This window comes from Aquarana catesbeiana, linkage group LG03, assembly GCF_042186555.1.
Source record: "Aquarana catesbeiana isolate 2022-GZ linkage group LG03, ASM4218655v1, whole genome shotgun sequence".
Classification (NCBI taxonomy): Eukaryota; Metazoa; Chordata; class Amphibia; order Anura; family Ranidae; genus Aquarana; species Aquarana catesbeiana.
In genome coordinates this window covers 120,351,272-120,366,309 of record NC_133326.1, presented here as the reverse complement: position 1 = coordinate 120,366,309, position 15,038 = coordinate 120,351,272, and the positions used below count along the sequence as shown (strand labels likewise).

The window sequence follows — 15,038 nt, the reverse complement described above, 5'->3', positions numbered from 1 at the left end:
TGCACTTTATTTTTCTGTATGATCATATTTGTTTAGCGCTGCAATTTATATATTTTCAGTGTGCCTGGTATCTGGGTTATGGTGAACAGCTGCTAGCCTTTTTTGGTTCCAAGCGCAGATATATTTTTTTGTTTTTTTTAGCAATAATCGTGGCCTTCCCCCAGCTTCCCCCGCCGAGGAAAGGTGATGGCTGATTCCCCTGTCGGCACTGTCTGTGTTAATGGGGAATTGTGCAGATTTCTTTCCTGCAACCCTTGGTTGCAGGAAAGAAATTTGCACAGTGCATGGCCGGCCTTAGAAGTTGTCTTCTCTAATATGCTGCTCTGGCTGCTGAATTACCTTTCTAACAAAAAGAATTGTGATGAAATGAGCAAAGTTGCATGGGCGAATGTGCTTGTTTAAGCCTTTAGAGCTGGAAAAGCTAAAAGATACCAGACGTCCACATTCTTGAAGGAGGAGACATTAGTAGTTGCCCTGGAAGAAACCCAATCTAACCCATGGATTCTTGCCCCAATGGACATATATATTTTCTGTTCAGACCATAACTGGCAAGATTAGGCAGACATTCTGTCTTAAGGCCCATTTTAGAGAGTCGAATCAAGCCTTGTCTGTTTTTGTTCCAAAATGTTTTTCCTTTAGGATGATCATGATCTGCAAGTTCTTGGACTGGTACGCTCAGATGAAGGGTTTTATCAATGTATTGCTGAGAATGAGGTGGGGAATGTTCAGGCAGCAGCTCAGCTGATTATTTTAGAGCCTGGTAAGTGTGGACTATTAAGCATCCTTCACTGTTTGAATCTGCCATGCATCTAGACCCTACTGATCTGAGAATCCCTGCATCTCATTCTTCCCACATTTCTACCAGTAATAAATCAGGCTGTGCTGGTGGCATATATTTGCTTTGTAGACTTGATGAATATTGACTCCATTATGTCATTGTGTCTTTGACCTTTAATGTTGTTATATAATCATTGCCTGGTCTTCCCACCTGTGGAGAATTACTCCAGTGATCTGTGCCTAGTTTAGCTGACCTCCTTTTACTTTAGTTTCCTGATGCAACTTTCCACTGCCCCCTCTGCATCATCCTCTTCTCTGTGCGTTATATGTCCTGCTGATTTTCTGGGTCATGGAAAAAAAAAATCCAGTGACATTGGGGTTATCAACCTAAATTGAAATAGATCTGCGACTAAAGTTCAAAGACGCACAAAATGGCAAAAATTATTTTCTAATTTTAATCGGTGAAATTCATTTTACATTGCATCACACATTGCACAATTATTCCTTGTATTGCACTCCCATGTACAAGTTTATTTTCTTTGTATAATTTTATAGCCCATGCATGGAATTGTGTTTTCTAATGATGCAGTCTTCCCTTTTATAAAAATACATTTAAAATCCTAATTATATTTTTTTTAAGGTATTGTTTATTTGTCTTGTTATACTCCTATATATATATGGTGATATTTGAATTGATACAACTTTTTGCCACTAAAGTATATTTTAATTAAGGCTGTATAAATTGTTTTTAATACACATTTATATAAAATGAGGAACACCCTTTTTTTATATCTTTTGCAATTTTTCAAAAAGTAGCACTAGGCTGACTGGTTTGTTATTGGAGGCTATATGGTAATGTCTTTTAAGTCTACAATTCAACATTATTGGTATTTGTGGATTATGTGAAATATGCAAAGGAGGAAGACTGTAACATTTTAAAGTTTACAAGTGAGTTCATTGACCCATTGACAGCCAAGGAATGTGTGGTGTGTTTTGCCACACTGATACCTTGGTCAGTCAATGGGAATAGTTCTGTGTTTTGCATGTTTGTGGGCAGCACAGCCAACAGTAGTGACACTTTGTAAGTTGATTTAAAGTCAAGATTCAGTGAATCCACAACCACTGGAATTTGTTGACTTCTTATCAGTGAGGGTGTCTTTCTCGTTGGCAGGCTGCCCATGTCTGCATGGAGGCTGTGCCTGGTTTGTTTTGTTTATTTTCTGTTCTTGTTTTTTGCTTTTCGTGTCCGTGTGCCTGTGCTTGTCCTCCCCTCCCTCCCATTTACCTTCGTCAAGGTGTTACCGTCCCAACCTCTCCTGCCCCCTCACTGACCCGTGCCACTGCTCACCATGTAGCTGCCACACCAGGAGGCCCTCTTCCATCATCCCCGAGGGATGTCGTGGCCTCTTTGGTGTCCACGCGATTCATCAAGCTGACGTGGCGTGTACCTGCGGATGCTCATGGAGAAAATCTTACTTACCAAGTCTATTACAGCAAGGAGGGAATGAACAGGTGAGGTTTCTCCTATTAAAATTCTATAATGGATTATTCTACTGTGTTCTATGTATGGTAAATCAAGGCAGAGATTCCCCAATGCCCAACACTATAGTAATCTTAAAGTAGTTGTTGACCGTTACATATACAAAGTGAAGTGGCAGGCCTCAATCCTCCTACATAAGTTGTACATGTTTATCTGCAGCCTTTTCTTCTCTACACTCGTGTAGATGGCAGAGGAACGAAGCAGCTGACCAAAATGGCACTTAGTGCTCCTAATTGAGACAAGTACACACTATATAGGAACATGCTTTGTTCATGTTTTATGTCTGAAGTTTAAAACCATTTTAAGAAAAACTAACAGTAGTATAGCCTTTTTTGGGCTGTTCTTGTGATTCACGTTCTACATGCCCTTCTACTTTTTTTTTTTATACCAAAATGTCACCACCTGTTTCCCTGTAGTTGTCTGTCCATCCTGTATCCAAACACAGCGATTTAAAGGTCCACCTCTCACACTGCCTACAACATAAAACCTTTTTTTAAGCTTTTGGTATGATCAAAAAAAGGTTAGAATCTTTTTAATTGCCATCAGTGATTCTCTCAGTTCCTGTGGGATCACTGAGACTAATCCCACCTAATCTATCCAGAACTTAGATGAAAAAGTTGCATCTCAACACTGATTTCACAGCACCTGGGCAAGTTTCTTAATATTTAGGTGACGTACAGTCTTTAAAGTAAATGTGTACCACACCTTGAAAAACAACCTATTCGGGTTAAAATCGAAATGAAAGTCAAACCATTTGTGTAAAAATATAAAACATTATAAACGCCTATTGTCCCCTTGTTTATAAGTGATTGCATAACCTCAGTTCTCAGCTGCATAAGGAGCTTGGGATAAGCAGCAGCACACTGATCTTCCCAGTGAATGGCTGTGAGGGGGGTGCATGTCAGCACAAGTCTGATCATTGGAGGAGAGCAGGCTGCATTCTCAGCACAGCTGGAAAACTGACCACAATGTGCTCTCATGCTTCGTGTAGTCTGTTTTTAATAGGGAAGCAGAGTGACTGACAAGAACACCAGGGATTTTACACAAAGGAAGCAATACAAAGAGAACAGGATACTTTTTCATACAAGTACATGATACAGCAGGCACATATCGGGAATATGAAATCTTACATTTTACATATTCATTACCAATCAATATATGCTTATTAGGATTTTTTTTAACAAAAATGTGTAGAATACATTTTGACCTAAATTGAAGAAATTTGATTTTTTTTTTTTTTTTTTTTACATTTTTTATTTTTTTTTTTTATATAATTTATAGCAGAAAGTAAGAAATACTTTTTTTTTCAAAATTGCATTTTTTTTTTCTTTGTTTATAGTGCAAAGAATAAAAACCACAGAGGTGATCAAATACCACCAAAAGAAAGCTTTATTTGTGGGGGGGAAAAAAAAGGACATCAGTTTTATTTGTCAGTTAAAATAACGCAGTGCCGAATCACAAAAAATGGCCTGGTCATTAGGGGTAAATCCTTCCAGGGTTGTAAATTTTAGGCATATTAGCTACCTGGCACCTGGGGTTTCTGTACCCACAATTTACTATTAAAAAAAATGTTTTAAATTGTCACAAATATGCATTTTTTAATTTTTTATTTGATTGTGTGGTTCATTTATCCATGTGTTGATATCTAATTATTACAGAGAACGTGTGGAGAACACCAGCCGCCCAGGGGAGTTGCAGGTCACCATTCAGAACCTACTGCCAGAAACTGTCTATTACTTTCGAGTTGTGGCTCAAAATAACCACGGAACTGGGGAAAGTTCTCCCCCTCTGAAGGTGGAGACACAACCTGAGGGTAAGATATGTATGCACATAATTATTTGCAGCCCTTAAGGCCGTTTCTTAGCTTTACATACTACACGACAGTGGCTGGCCAGAGAAGCCTTGTTTTTTTTTTTTTTTGTTTTTTTTTTTTTTTTTTTCTGTTCTTAGACCCGCTACAGTTTGCCTACCAGCCTAGATTGGGAGATGAGGACAATATCTTCATGCTAAACCGCATGTATGCACATATGCATAAACTGGTGAACCATGTAAGGGCATGTATTTTTTTTTTTTTTACCATTTTCATGGGCAGGCAGCCTGAGAGGTGCTTTTGATACCATCAAGTTGACTCTCCTTTGGGAGAATCTAACAAAGATTCAGGTTGATGTCCTGGATTGTAGAATAGCAATTATGGTGCCCTACAGGTGATAGTTCTCTCTCCCTTTCTCTTCATTATCTATACCACTGACTTCAACTACCAGATAGTCTTGCGATCTTGAGAAGTTTTCTGATGACTCTGTGGTAGTGAAGTGGTGATGGTGAAGAGACTTGAGTATAGGACTGTGGTGGAGACGTTTGTCCCATAGTGTGAAGATAATTATCTGCTCCAAAATGTGACTAAGAAAAAGTTGCTGATTGTGGATTTGAGAAGGCGGGAGGCATCCCTTACCCCTGTCTACGTCCAAGGAGTTGACGATGTAGAAAGAATTATAAGAATCTGAGGCTGCATGTGGATAATAAACTGGACAGGAGTAACACTGAAGGTGCTGTAAAGAAAGGATCAGAGCTGCCTCTGTTTTTTGAGGAGGCTGAGGTCTTTCGACATCTGTCAGATGATGCTAAAGATGTTTTATGAGTCTCTGCTGGCCAGTGCTCTCCTATATGGGATGCCAACATGTCTGTTTGCCAGACTATTGCTAACTGGAAAAGACAAATGGAGACTAGGAACCTGTATTCGAGGACGCTGCTTTCCAAGAACCATTAATTACAGCTGATGTCCTTAGCCTTGTTTTTTTTTTTTTTTTGTAAATGCGCTAGAGAATGTAATTCGCCTAGCCTCTAGAATCTTCCTTGTATCTGTTTATATGCGCAGAATTTTGTGGCTAAAAGCTTATGCCTGATGCACACGTGCCAAAAATTGTAGGTTAGACAGGAACCAGACTTTCGGGCCAGCGGCGTACAGCTCCCTGACAGAAGCCAGTCTCACGATCAGCTGTTGAACAGGCATGTTGGGAAACCAGCATCCGATCAGTGTGTCCTGGCGGAGGATGGTCCCCCTGTCAAAATCTATTGGAACAGCAGGGAAGGTCTCTGTACTAACATTGCCAGTGTTGATACAGCAAGTTGTCAGGTGTGGGGTTTTTTTTTTTTTTTTTTTTTCATTAAGCCCACTGGTTGGAATGAAAAAAAACTTGGTGTGTACCAGGCCTTAGTCTGCCAAACCTGCCTGTAAGAAGCTTCTTCTATAAATGTGTTTTTGATAGTGAGGAATCCCTTGATACATTTATCATGGAAGTCCCTGGGGAAGGGTGCTCCTACCTCACAAGTAAAAGCCTAAGCTTTCTCCTCCTATGGTTACCACCTCTTATTCAGTGAAAGGGTCTGTTCTTTCTCGCCAGGCATCAACCTCAAACCAAGGCTTAAATTGGAACTTTACTTTTTTATCTAAAAAGTTCCACTCAATCTTTCTTTTTTTTTTTTTTTTTTTTTTTTGGCAGCGGGCACCTATCTTTTGCTCTCCTAGACAAGCATAGTGGGAGTCCCTCCCCACCCACAACAACTTCCTGGGACATGTCCCGGGAGACTGCGGGTCCGTTGAGGAAAGTGCAGTGGGAAGCCACCAGAAAGTCACAGCAATCTTCCCACAAGCAAAATGGTGTCGCCGGGGACCTTAAGGCCGACAATGCAACTGGCCTGTGTGGTGACAGTGCCTAATTCCTGGTCAGTGTCTGTATACTAAAAGTCTGCAGCTACAGTTTTTGTAGCTGCTGACTTTACGTTTTTTGAGAAATGACCCGAGCTCCTCTTTAAGATTTCTTTTTGTAGCAAGCCTTTTCAAGTTCCCCAAGCCTGTCCAGAAGAGAAATAGTTGCTGTACCCTGAGATCTTTCAAAATCTGTCAGGTAGGGGAAAAACTAATATAAGATCCCTGGCCTCCAGGTTCAAAAACAAGCTGAACAGATTTGTAGCCAGAGCCAGGGATTTTCTGGACTTTGCGGTAGACGCCCTGGTTTCCTGTATACTGTGGACTCTATATTCAGGCTGATATATACCTTCCCTCCATTGAAGATTGTTCCTCGACTACTGTGCAAGATGGAGGAAGAAATGTTTTCCAAGATTCTCCTTGCACCAAATTGGCCCAGAGGGATCTGGTATGTAGACATACTCAGACTTCTGGTGGATGCTATAGGCATACCTGTTGTAACTCAAGTCCTAAAGTATAGAAGTATTTCTGACTTATTTCCACCTTGCTCCAACTCTGCAACAGGAAAATTAAGCCGTTCATGTGTGATGATAAATCTGGTGAAAAACAAGAGGTTGAACCCCAGGGAATACTCTTATCACTCGTATTTTTGCTTTTCTTCAATCTGGTCTTGACTGGCGTCCTAGCCTTGAGTACCCTTAAGCCACAATTTTCTGCTTTTCAGAAACCACCTTCTTTTCTTCAGGGGGTTGCTCATATAGACCCAAAATTTGACCTTGTGGGTCACCTTGGGATCTCAAATTGGTGCTTTCTGTACTTCAGAGCACCCATTTTGAACTAATTAGAAACCTTCCTTTAGATCAGTCTCCAAACTGCAGATGTGGCCCTACGCTTGCCTTTTTTCTGGTCCTTTTGGGCAACGTTCCATCCACTGACACCATTGGCCCTTTGTTTTGAAAGTTTGGAGATCCCTGCTTTATGGACATATCTTTATGATAGCCATTAGGGTTGCACCGATACTAGTATCGGTGCCGATACCAAGCATTTGCTTAGATGCTTGATCCGATACCTGGGCAGTCAGGGGTGATCAGTGGTAGCGTTACAAGGACCGATCTCCCTGTATAGATTTCAGTAAAGCAGCTGACTGTCCCCGTATCCTTCTCCAGCCCCCCTCCATGCTCCTGCCCCCCTTGTCCTCGATCTGTCAGGATGGAGAGCGGAGAAAGGAGCCGGTAAATCTGTCATTTACCGGCTTCTTTCTTTTCCGAATGAACAGTGTCAGCGATGACTGACTCTGTCCACTCATAACTGAGCATCGTGAACTGTTTACAATGCTTCAGTTTATGAATGGAGGAGAGAGGAGCCTCTGTCTCCTGTCCATCTCCAGTGCAGCTGAGGCTGTAGAGAAAGGGACTGGGGATTGGAATCTGTCCTCGATCCCTTTCTCTCTCTCAAAAGGGAGATTGAGTCAGGGATCTGATAAGTAAAGAATTGTAATAAACATTTAAAAGGTTAAATTGTACAAAGTATATAAGATAAAATAAACACACTGAACCCCCCCCCCCCCCAAAAAAAAAGAGAAAGCATTGTATAAAAACAAACTGACAGTCCAAGCGTCATCAGTGCTGCATATTAGTGCCACTGGTACTTGTACTCGGTCTTAAAGTGGTATCGGTGTAACCCTAGTAGCCATCATGGTAGCCATTTCCTCTGTTAGGCAAGTTTTCCTCTAAAGAGCCTTTCTTGTTTTGCACAAGGACAAGTTACTTAAGGTGATCTCTTCCGTCCACCTCAATGAGAACATTGTTTCTTCCCTTTGTCCTGCCCCCACATCTGTGTCTTGATCCCTCCTTATTGCTTAACAAAAAACTGGAGCCCCAGGCAGTGGGTGAGGTTAAATTAGTGCGCCATAGCAAATCCTGTACTGTACTCCAGGATAAGAAATTTTACAGGTAAGTCTAAATTCCCGTGTTCACTTGCAAGCAGCCTTTGAATTTGCTAGAGTCTCTTGGGTCCCTTTCACACTGCTGCGACTTAAGTCATTTGATTTTACCGCAATTTCAGGGAATGCTTGTGTAAACTTGAGGTCTATGGACCTCAACTCGCATCAAAGTTGGACCAAAGTAGTACAGGGATTACTTTGAAGTCAGTGTGACTTTAAGTCGCACAGACATGAATGGTTATCATTGGAAATCATGGGATACGACTTGCCATGCGACTTTGCAGTCCCAAGTCGCAGCACAAGTGTGAAAGGGGCCTTATTGGTTGATGGTTTCATATATATTTTAGTATCTGCCTGATGTTTGTTTTTTAAAATGAATTGGGTTTCTTTGTGTTTGTTTTTTTTTTTTTTTTTGTCTATAAGAGTTCAAGTGAAATGTGATTTATTTATTTTTAAATCGTGTTAATGTTTAACAATATTGGAGGAGGCCAGGCTTATTTGCACATGCAGGCTCTGCTTTTTGTTGATCTAACTATTCTACTATGGTTTTGCTAGTCAAGTTATGTCAGAATAAAAATCATAGACTCTGTAGTCTCTAATGACATGAAATACCACCATGCCACCTGATGGCTGTAGATACAATATTTAAAGGGGTTGTAAACCCTCGTGGTTTTTCACCTCAGTGCGTTTTATGCATTGAGGTGAAAAACCTCTTGTAGTTCACCAGCCCCCCTTTTACTTACCTGCATCGGGGACGAGCACACCTGCTCCAGTATGACATGTTTTTGTTTTGTTTTGTTTAAAAAAAAAAAAAAATTGCATATCCTTTAAGGAATGATGACTGATGTGTGAAAAGCAGAAAGAAACCACACCACCTCCGTATTGTAGAATATATGATGCAGAGAAGAGAAAACTTATTGGTCAGACTTAAGAGGCAGATGAGATGCTTGGTAATCTAAAATCACGCAGATTTTTATTTGTACAAAACAATTTAAAAGTCAAAGCACATGTGTCATGCGCCATATTTAAAAACCTAATACTTGATATTCACATCGCTCACATTCCTGGATGAGCTCACGAATATGGGTGCTACAGCAACAACCAGCTGGATACTGGTTCAAGTCATAATGAAGATATTTGCCAGCACACCATGGAACGACGTAGATGGCATACAAACATGTAATTTATTGCATGATCACAACACAAGGAGAATGCTAATATTTAAAAAGCTATGCACAAACACATCTTACAATGATGGTAATGATACATCAAATCATTGTGATCTGTGATGGTATTTCCAGGTAATTAGGCATTTGAATAAATCCTTATATATCTGTGTATCGATGTGTTTCACTTTTTGCTTCCTCAGGACATGCAGCAAGATGACATAGGATTAACTATGTGGATGACAAACATAGATTATAATCGTGCAAAACATATAATCAATACCTCATGTCTATATATCATATATCTGCAGTGCTCATCTTGCCTAGAGACACAGATGCACGTATAGGAAAGCCTCCAGGGTGGGCACTTGGGCACCTAATGGAAGAACACATCTTGATCCCCCAACTGAAATTTGAAACACATAATGGCACCCAAATTGTAGTACCGTATCTAGACATTTATTATTTGCATATGTATGAAGAAAAAAAGCCCCTTATGCAGTTTGTAGATACCCCCCAATCCAGCACAACATCAAATTGGGGTCAAAAGGATGTAGGCTACTTGTGAAAAAGGAGCAAAAGGGAGGTAATTGCATAGATGAAACCATATGGCTCACAGAGGACTGCCCCCCTCCCAAAGTGCAAAGGTATATGTCAGCTGATAAGCTGGACATATTACAATAAACCTTAGTCCCAATAAAGCATTGACTGACATAAGGCCCAAATATTAATCCATATAGTCACCTGCCCATATTGAGGGGAAGAAAGGGAGTTCAGTGAAACATCCCCTACAGATGGCGCCAATCTATAATCAAACAGAAAACAAGGCCAACTAAGTGCACAGTTTAAAATATAACAGACATATCCTCCAGCAACAGACAAAGCCTAAGTCTTACCGCAATTTACGAGTGCACCACTACAGCCAAGAGTGCTCCCATAGCAGAGGGGAGGGCCTCTTTTTATTTGTTTTGTGCAGATCAAATTTGCATGATTTTATATTACCAAGCATCTCCTCTGCCTCTAAAGTCCGACCGATAAGTTCTCGCTTCTTTGAGGATTGACATGTATCACAAACTGAGAGGTTTTCTTTTGTCCTCAAGCAGTTATTGCAAGAGCTTTTCTTAAATACTTACCAAAGAGCCAGTATATTAGATCTAGGTATATTACATCATAACACAGTATATTGTATTACTAACAGGTGGAATGTCTTGATTTTGTAGCCATGAAATCCAGCATTAAAAGAGACCAGTGGGATTTCAAAATAACAATCACACTTGCCTACCTTGGTGCATGCAGCTTTATTCGGATGCTGCATCTGTCGCCCAAAACTCGCTGTCGGCTGATGTCACTGAGCCAATCCAGGCTGTGGAGAGATCCTGATTTTAATGTCAGGATCCACCCAAGTGCCTGGACCGGCAGCTGGCCCAGCCTCTCAGAGAGCAGTTCTCGTCCCCTCCACAGCCTGGCACTCCAGTAAATGCTGGAGGGGACGAGCAGAGAGGCACTGACTCACTTAAAAGCTGAACTCTAGGCAAAATTTTTTTTTTTCTTCCTATGCAGTCACTGCGCATTTTTATTCTAGGGGAGAGGACAGCAGAGATTTGCTTGCCTGATCCATCAATCCTCCCCGCACAAGACCCGCACCCCCATGTTCCTGTGGTCTTGAAAATTGACTGTTCCTGATGTCAGCACACTCAGAGCATTCTCCATAGACAGGAATAACTGCTGGCCAATGGGAGAGCGCAGTTCTCCTGAGGATCAGTGGATCAGGTTAATATTAACTTTGTGCTCACCCCTAGGCAAAAAAAAAAAGCCGTTGGGCCCACAGTACATGTGAATTTTTTTTACTTTTTTTGCATGGAGTTGGACTTTAAATTTTCTTGTAGATATGGATATGTGTTTACAGTAAATGAGATACCCCTGTATGGTGGCCTTCTCTCCAAGTCGTAGAAAAAATTAATTTAAAACAATTATGTCTATGTGATTATTCTGTATATTAAAGATATGTTACAGAATAATAATTTTGCATTATACTGGATGGTATTTTCGGTTAATTGAGAGTAAAAATTTAAGCATGATTACTCTTACTTTAGGAATAACTGTCTTCTAATCTTGACCTTGACATAAGAATTAACAGCATTAAATTAGTATTGTTTGAAATGCATAATTCACGTGTGAAGCTGTGGTTATCTGCATCTTTTTTTTTTTTTTTTTTTACTTGGATAGTTTTGTTTTTTTTAACTTTACAGTTCAAGTTCCAGGTCCTGCACCAAATTTAAGAGCCATATCCACCTCCCCAACTTCTGTCGGTGTCAGCTGGGAAACGCCACTGTCTGGAAATGGGGAAATACAAAACTACAAACTCTACTACATGGAGAAAGGTGCAGGAAATGAGCAGGTATGTAAATCACATAATGGGACCTTTTGTAATGTTTCGTACAGAAGAGTAACAAATCTCAGAACTGCCTTTCTCAGCCTTTCTAACACAGAGGAACTGTTGAGGTCTCAGGGTATCCTTGCTTATTATATCTGCAGCACAGTACATTAGCGTTTGTAGAAAGATTTGGATAGAAGAATAAATAAAAGAAAAAGGAATGTGGTATACCTTTTAATACCCTTTGCTGTCATTTACTATAAAGTTATTTTCATCATGAAATTATACAAATTGCCGGACAAAAACTCAGTTCATGCACTTTGTAATAGTATTTCACATTGATGGTCAGTGGAAAAGTGTCCTTTACATTGGGGGTCAGTGAATGCCCCATTTACACTAGTGGTCAGTGTAATTCCCCCTATATAGGTAGTCAGTGGAGGAGGACCCTTAAGTTGGTGGGCTGTGGAAAAGGTTTCCATTATTGGTGAAAAATACCGATAAATAGGATGGCGCTCAATCTAGTAAGATGAATAATTTTAAAAATGCCTTATTATATGAAACAATAGTGGAACAACATCAATGCAAAATAATAAAAAAAATCAAACCTAATATCCTCGTAAGATGAATGTTACTTCATACCAGATGATTCCTGAAGTGGCGTCACTGACGCGTGACTTTCTCAAGGGCCCTTGAGAAAGTCTCGTGTCAGTGACACAACACGTCCGGGGGAGCCAAGTGATGTCACGGCCGAGACAGAAAGTTTGGTTTAGTTTATGCTGCATCATCGTGTGACCCCTTGTTTTATGTAACAAGGGATTTTTAAATTTACCTCACTAGATTGAGCGCTGTCCTATTTATTGGCATTTTTGAGTTTTATATATTTGGTGACACTACTGTATAAGGGATTGGCTGCCCTCTCTTTACATGATTTATCACTGCCTCAGTCTGTTTTTTGCACACAGCTTCCATTCGCACGGTTTTTCAATTGGTAACCCATTAGTTTTTCAAACTACACCTCATTACATTGGTGATCACTGTGGAAAATGCTCAGTACATTGCTGTCCAGTGGAAAGAATGCCCCCTTACAGATAGCTGAAAAGATCATTGGTGTCAGAGCTGCACGATTAATCGCTAAGAATCGTTATTGCGATTCTCCACCCGCCACGATAGCAACTCTGGATTCTGACAATTCTGACCATTAAACAAATTGTCAGTTGAAAAGCATGCGCCTCGATTGATGGTGTCGCCGGGAAGCTGACATTATTATTGTGTCCGTGGCGTGAGGTTACCTGTTGCGGAGGGGAAGTCATCGGAGCCAGCGTGAAACACTAATGGCGGGGGATTCCGGAACTGACTTTGACAAAGCATGTGATTGGTCAGTATGATTCTTCTTCACAGAGGTCTCAGACAGCGCACCATCTTTTAAGAATCAGCAAATGTTTTTTTATTCTCTCACAATCTCTCTCTCTCTCCCAATCAATCTCTCTCTCTCCCCCAATCAATCTCTCTCTCTCTCTCTCTCTCTCTCTCTCTCTCTCTCTCTCTCTCTCTCTCTCTCTCTCTCTCTCTCTCTCCCCCCCCCCCCCTCCCCCAATCAATCTCTCCTCTCCCCCCCTCTGTCTCCTCTCCCCAGCAATCTCTCTGTCTCAACCTAAAAAAAAAAATTACGTTGCGAGAATCGTGAGAGAATCGTGCCTTTTTTATTCTAAGCAAAAAAATCGTGATTCTAGATTTGGCCAGAATCGTGGCAGTGGTAACTTGATAAAGGCACCCCTAGCAACCCCTGTTGAGAGAGACTGTTTTTAGAGTAAAAATTTTTTAATTCCAATTTAGTGCTTGACTACTCCATGGTTCTGCATTTTTTACCATTCCCCTTTAAAACTTGCAGGATATTGATGTGGGGGGACACTCATATACGGTCACTGGACTGAAGAAATACACAGAATATACATTCCGAGTTGTGGCGATTAACAAACATGGGCCAGGAGTGTCAACGCAGGATGTCATTGTCAGGACTCTTTCTGATGGTTTGTGTTACATATTTTCTTTACTTGTGATTCACACTCCTTTTCTTTGTGTACTCCTGCTTTTTAGTCTTGCTCATGAGTGCTGAATTTTCCTTGTCATTTGCCTATATTCTAGTACCCAGTGCTGCTCCTCAAAACTTGACCCTGGAAGTGCGCAGCTCACAGGTAACCCTTGCGTTGGTTCACTCTCATAGTCTTTAAAAAGCTCAGACAACGTCTTATTATTAAGTGCCTGCTTCTTAGGATTGTTTCATGTATAAAATTTCTGCATGATGATGGGTTCGCTCTATACCTTTTAAACCTGTAAGTTCTGTTTAGAACATCTTTCATGTGTATGTATTGTAACCATTTATACCTACTTATCTACCAGAATGGTTTGTGGTGAATAGATAAAAGATTTGTAAAGAATTTTACTGGTTAATCATTTTTTTTTAATATGTATCAAAGAACACTTGAAGTGTGCCTATAGCCTAACATTTTATGAATCATGTTGAAAAGTCTGCCAGTTGAATATAGCAAGGCTATGTCTATCATTGAAAAATGTAGGGATTTTACAGTTTGGCATTTGAAGGCCCAGTATGAAAATCTGTTTTACCTGTGAGCAGGAAACAGTTACTACAAAGCACTGGTATGTTTAAATTGGTTTACTTTTTAAATTCTTAGAGCATCCTAGTGCAGTGGCAACCCCCTCCTCTGGCAACTCAGAATGGACAGATTGTAGGTTATAAGTTGCGTTACCGCAAGACTGCAAGAAAAACTGAAACTTTTGAGATCCTGGTAGACAACCAGCTCTCACAACTTATTACTGGTGAGTGCTGTCATCTCTGCATCATCCCTGTTTTTCTTGTGATGCCTCTTACACTGACAAATGTTTTTATCTCCAGGGCTAGAGAAGAACACAGAATACAGCTTTCGGGTTGTAGCCATGACTGTAAATGGGAGTGGACCAGCCACTGACTGGGTTGCTGCAGACACATTCGAAAATGATCTTGATGGTGAGAGTACTTGTTTGTAGGGTGGTTACCTTCAAAATGAATAGCATGCAAATAGTAGCATTCTGTTTTTCGTCCCCTTAAAAGGAGGTTGGAGTGACAGTTCATACAATTTGATGTAATGTGTAAAGTAGGACGACAGCCTTTTTAACTAGCCTCGGCACACTGAGGAGTATTAGGAATGCAGAGGAGCTTCTATATGTCTGTGTAAATCTAGCACATTTTTTTTATTTTAAATGATGCGTTCAGCTTTGGAGCATGTTACATGTTCTACCCATTTTTAGAGTGTAACATGTAACCTGTTCCAGAATCTGCAGCTTCATACCCCTCCTCCCCGTGACAACGGGTGAAGGACCTTCTCCCCGCACTGGTGAAGGCTCTCGTAGTCCATCGATCTTCCTGCTCTTGGGGATCTGCCTGACTGTACAAGATTTTTTTTTTTTTTCTTCCTTCTTTATTGGTGTATACCTGTTGTGTTGAAAGTTTGCTTTAGAATGTTCAATTATTGTGATTTCGC

At 40.6% G+C, this 15,038-nt stretch overlaps 1 protein-coding gene across 10 annotated transcripts in view; it reads left to right on the top strand.

Annotated features, from left to right (window-relative positions):
* The window catches only part of NEO1 (neogenin 1), a 244,330-nt gene that overhangs the window by 182,890 nt on the left and 46,402 nt on the right, over positions 1–15,038 (top strand). For 6 of the 10 annotated variants that reach the window (XM_073619086.1, XM_073619085.1, XM_073619093.1 and 3 more), the window contains exons 7-14: positions 640–760; positions 2,073–2,289; positions 3,976–4,130; positions 11,378–11,526; positions 13,391–13,529; positions 13,645–13,694; positions 14,193–14,337; positions 14,414–14,524. In XM_073619086.1, the coding sequence (XP_073475187.1) occupies positions 640–760; positions 2,073–2,289; positions 3,976–4,130; positions 11,378–11,526; positions 13,391–13,529; positions 13,645–13,694; positions 14,193–14,337; positions 14,414–14,524 (1,087 nt within the window). The remainder of the gene's footprint in view (positions 1–639; positions 761–2,072; positions 2,290–3,975; positions 4,131–11,377; positions 11,527–13,390; positions 13,530–13,644; positions 13,695–14,192; positions 14,338–14,413; positions 14,525–15,038) is intronic. The other 4 variants (XM_073619090.1, XM_073619094.1, XM_073619087.1 and 1 more) reach the window with 1 other exon arrangement.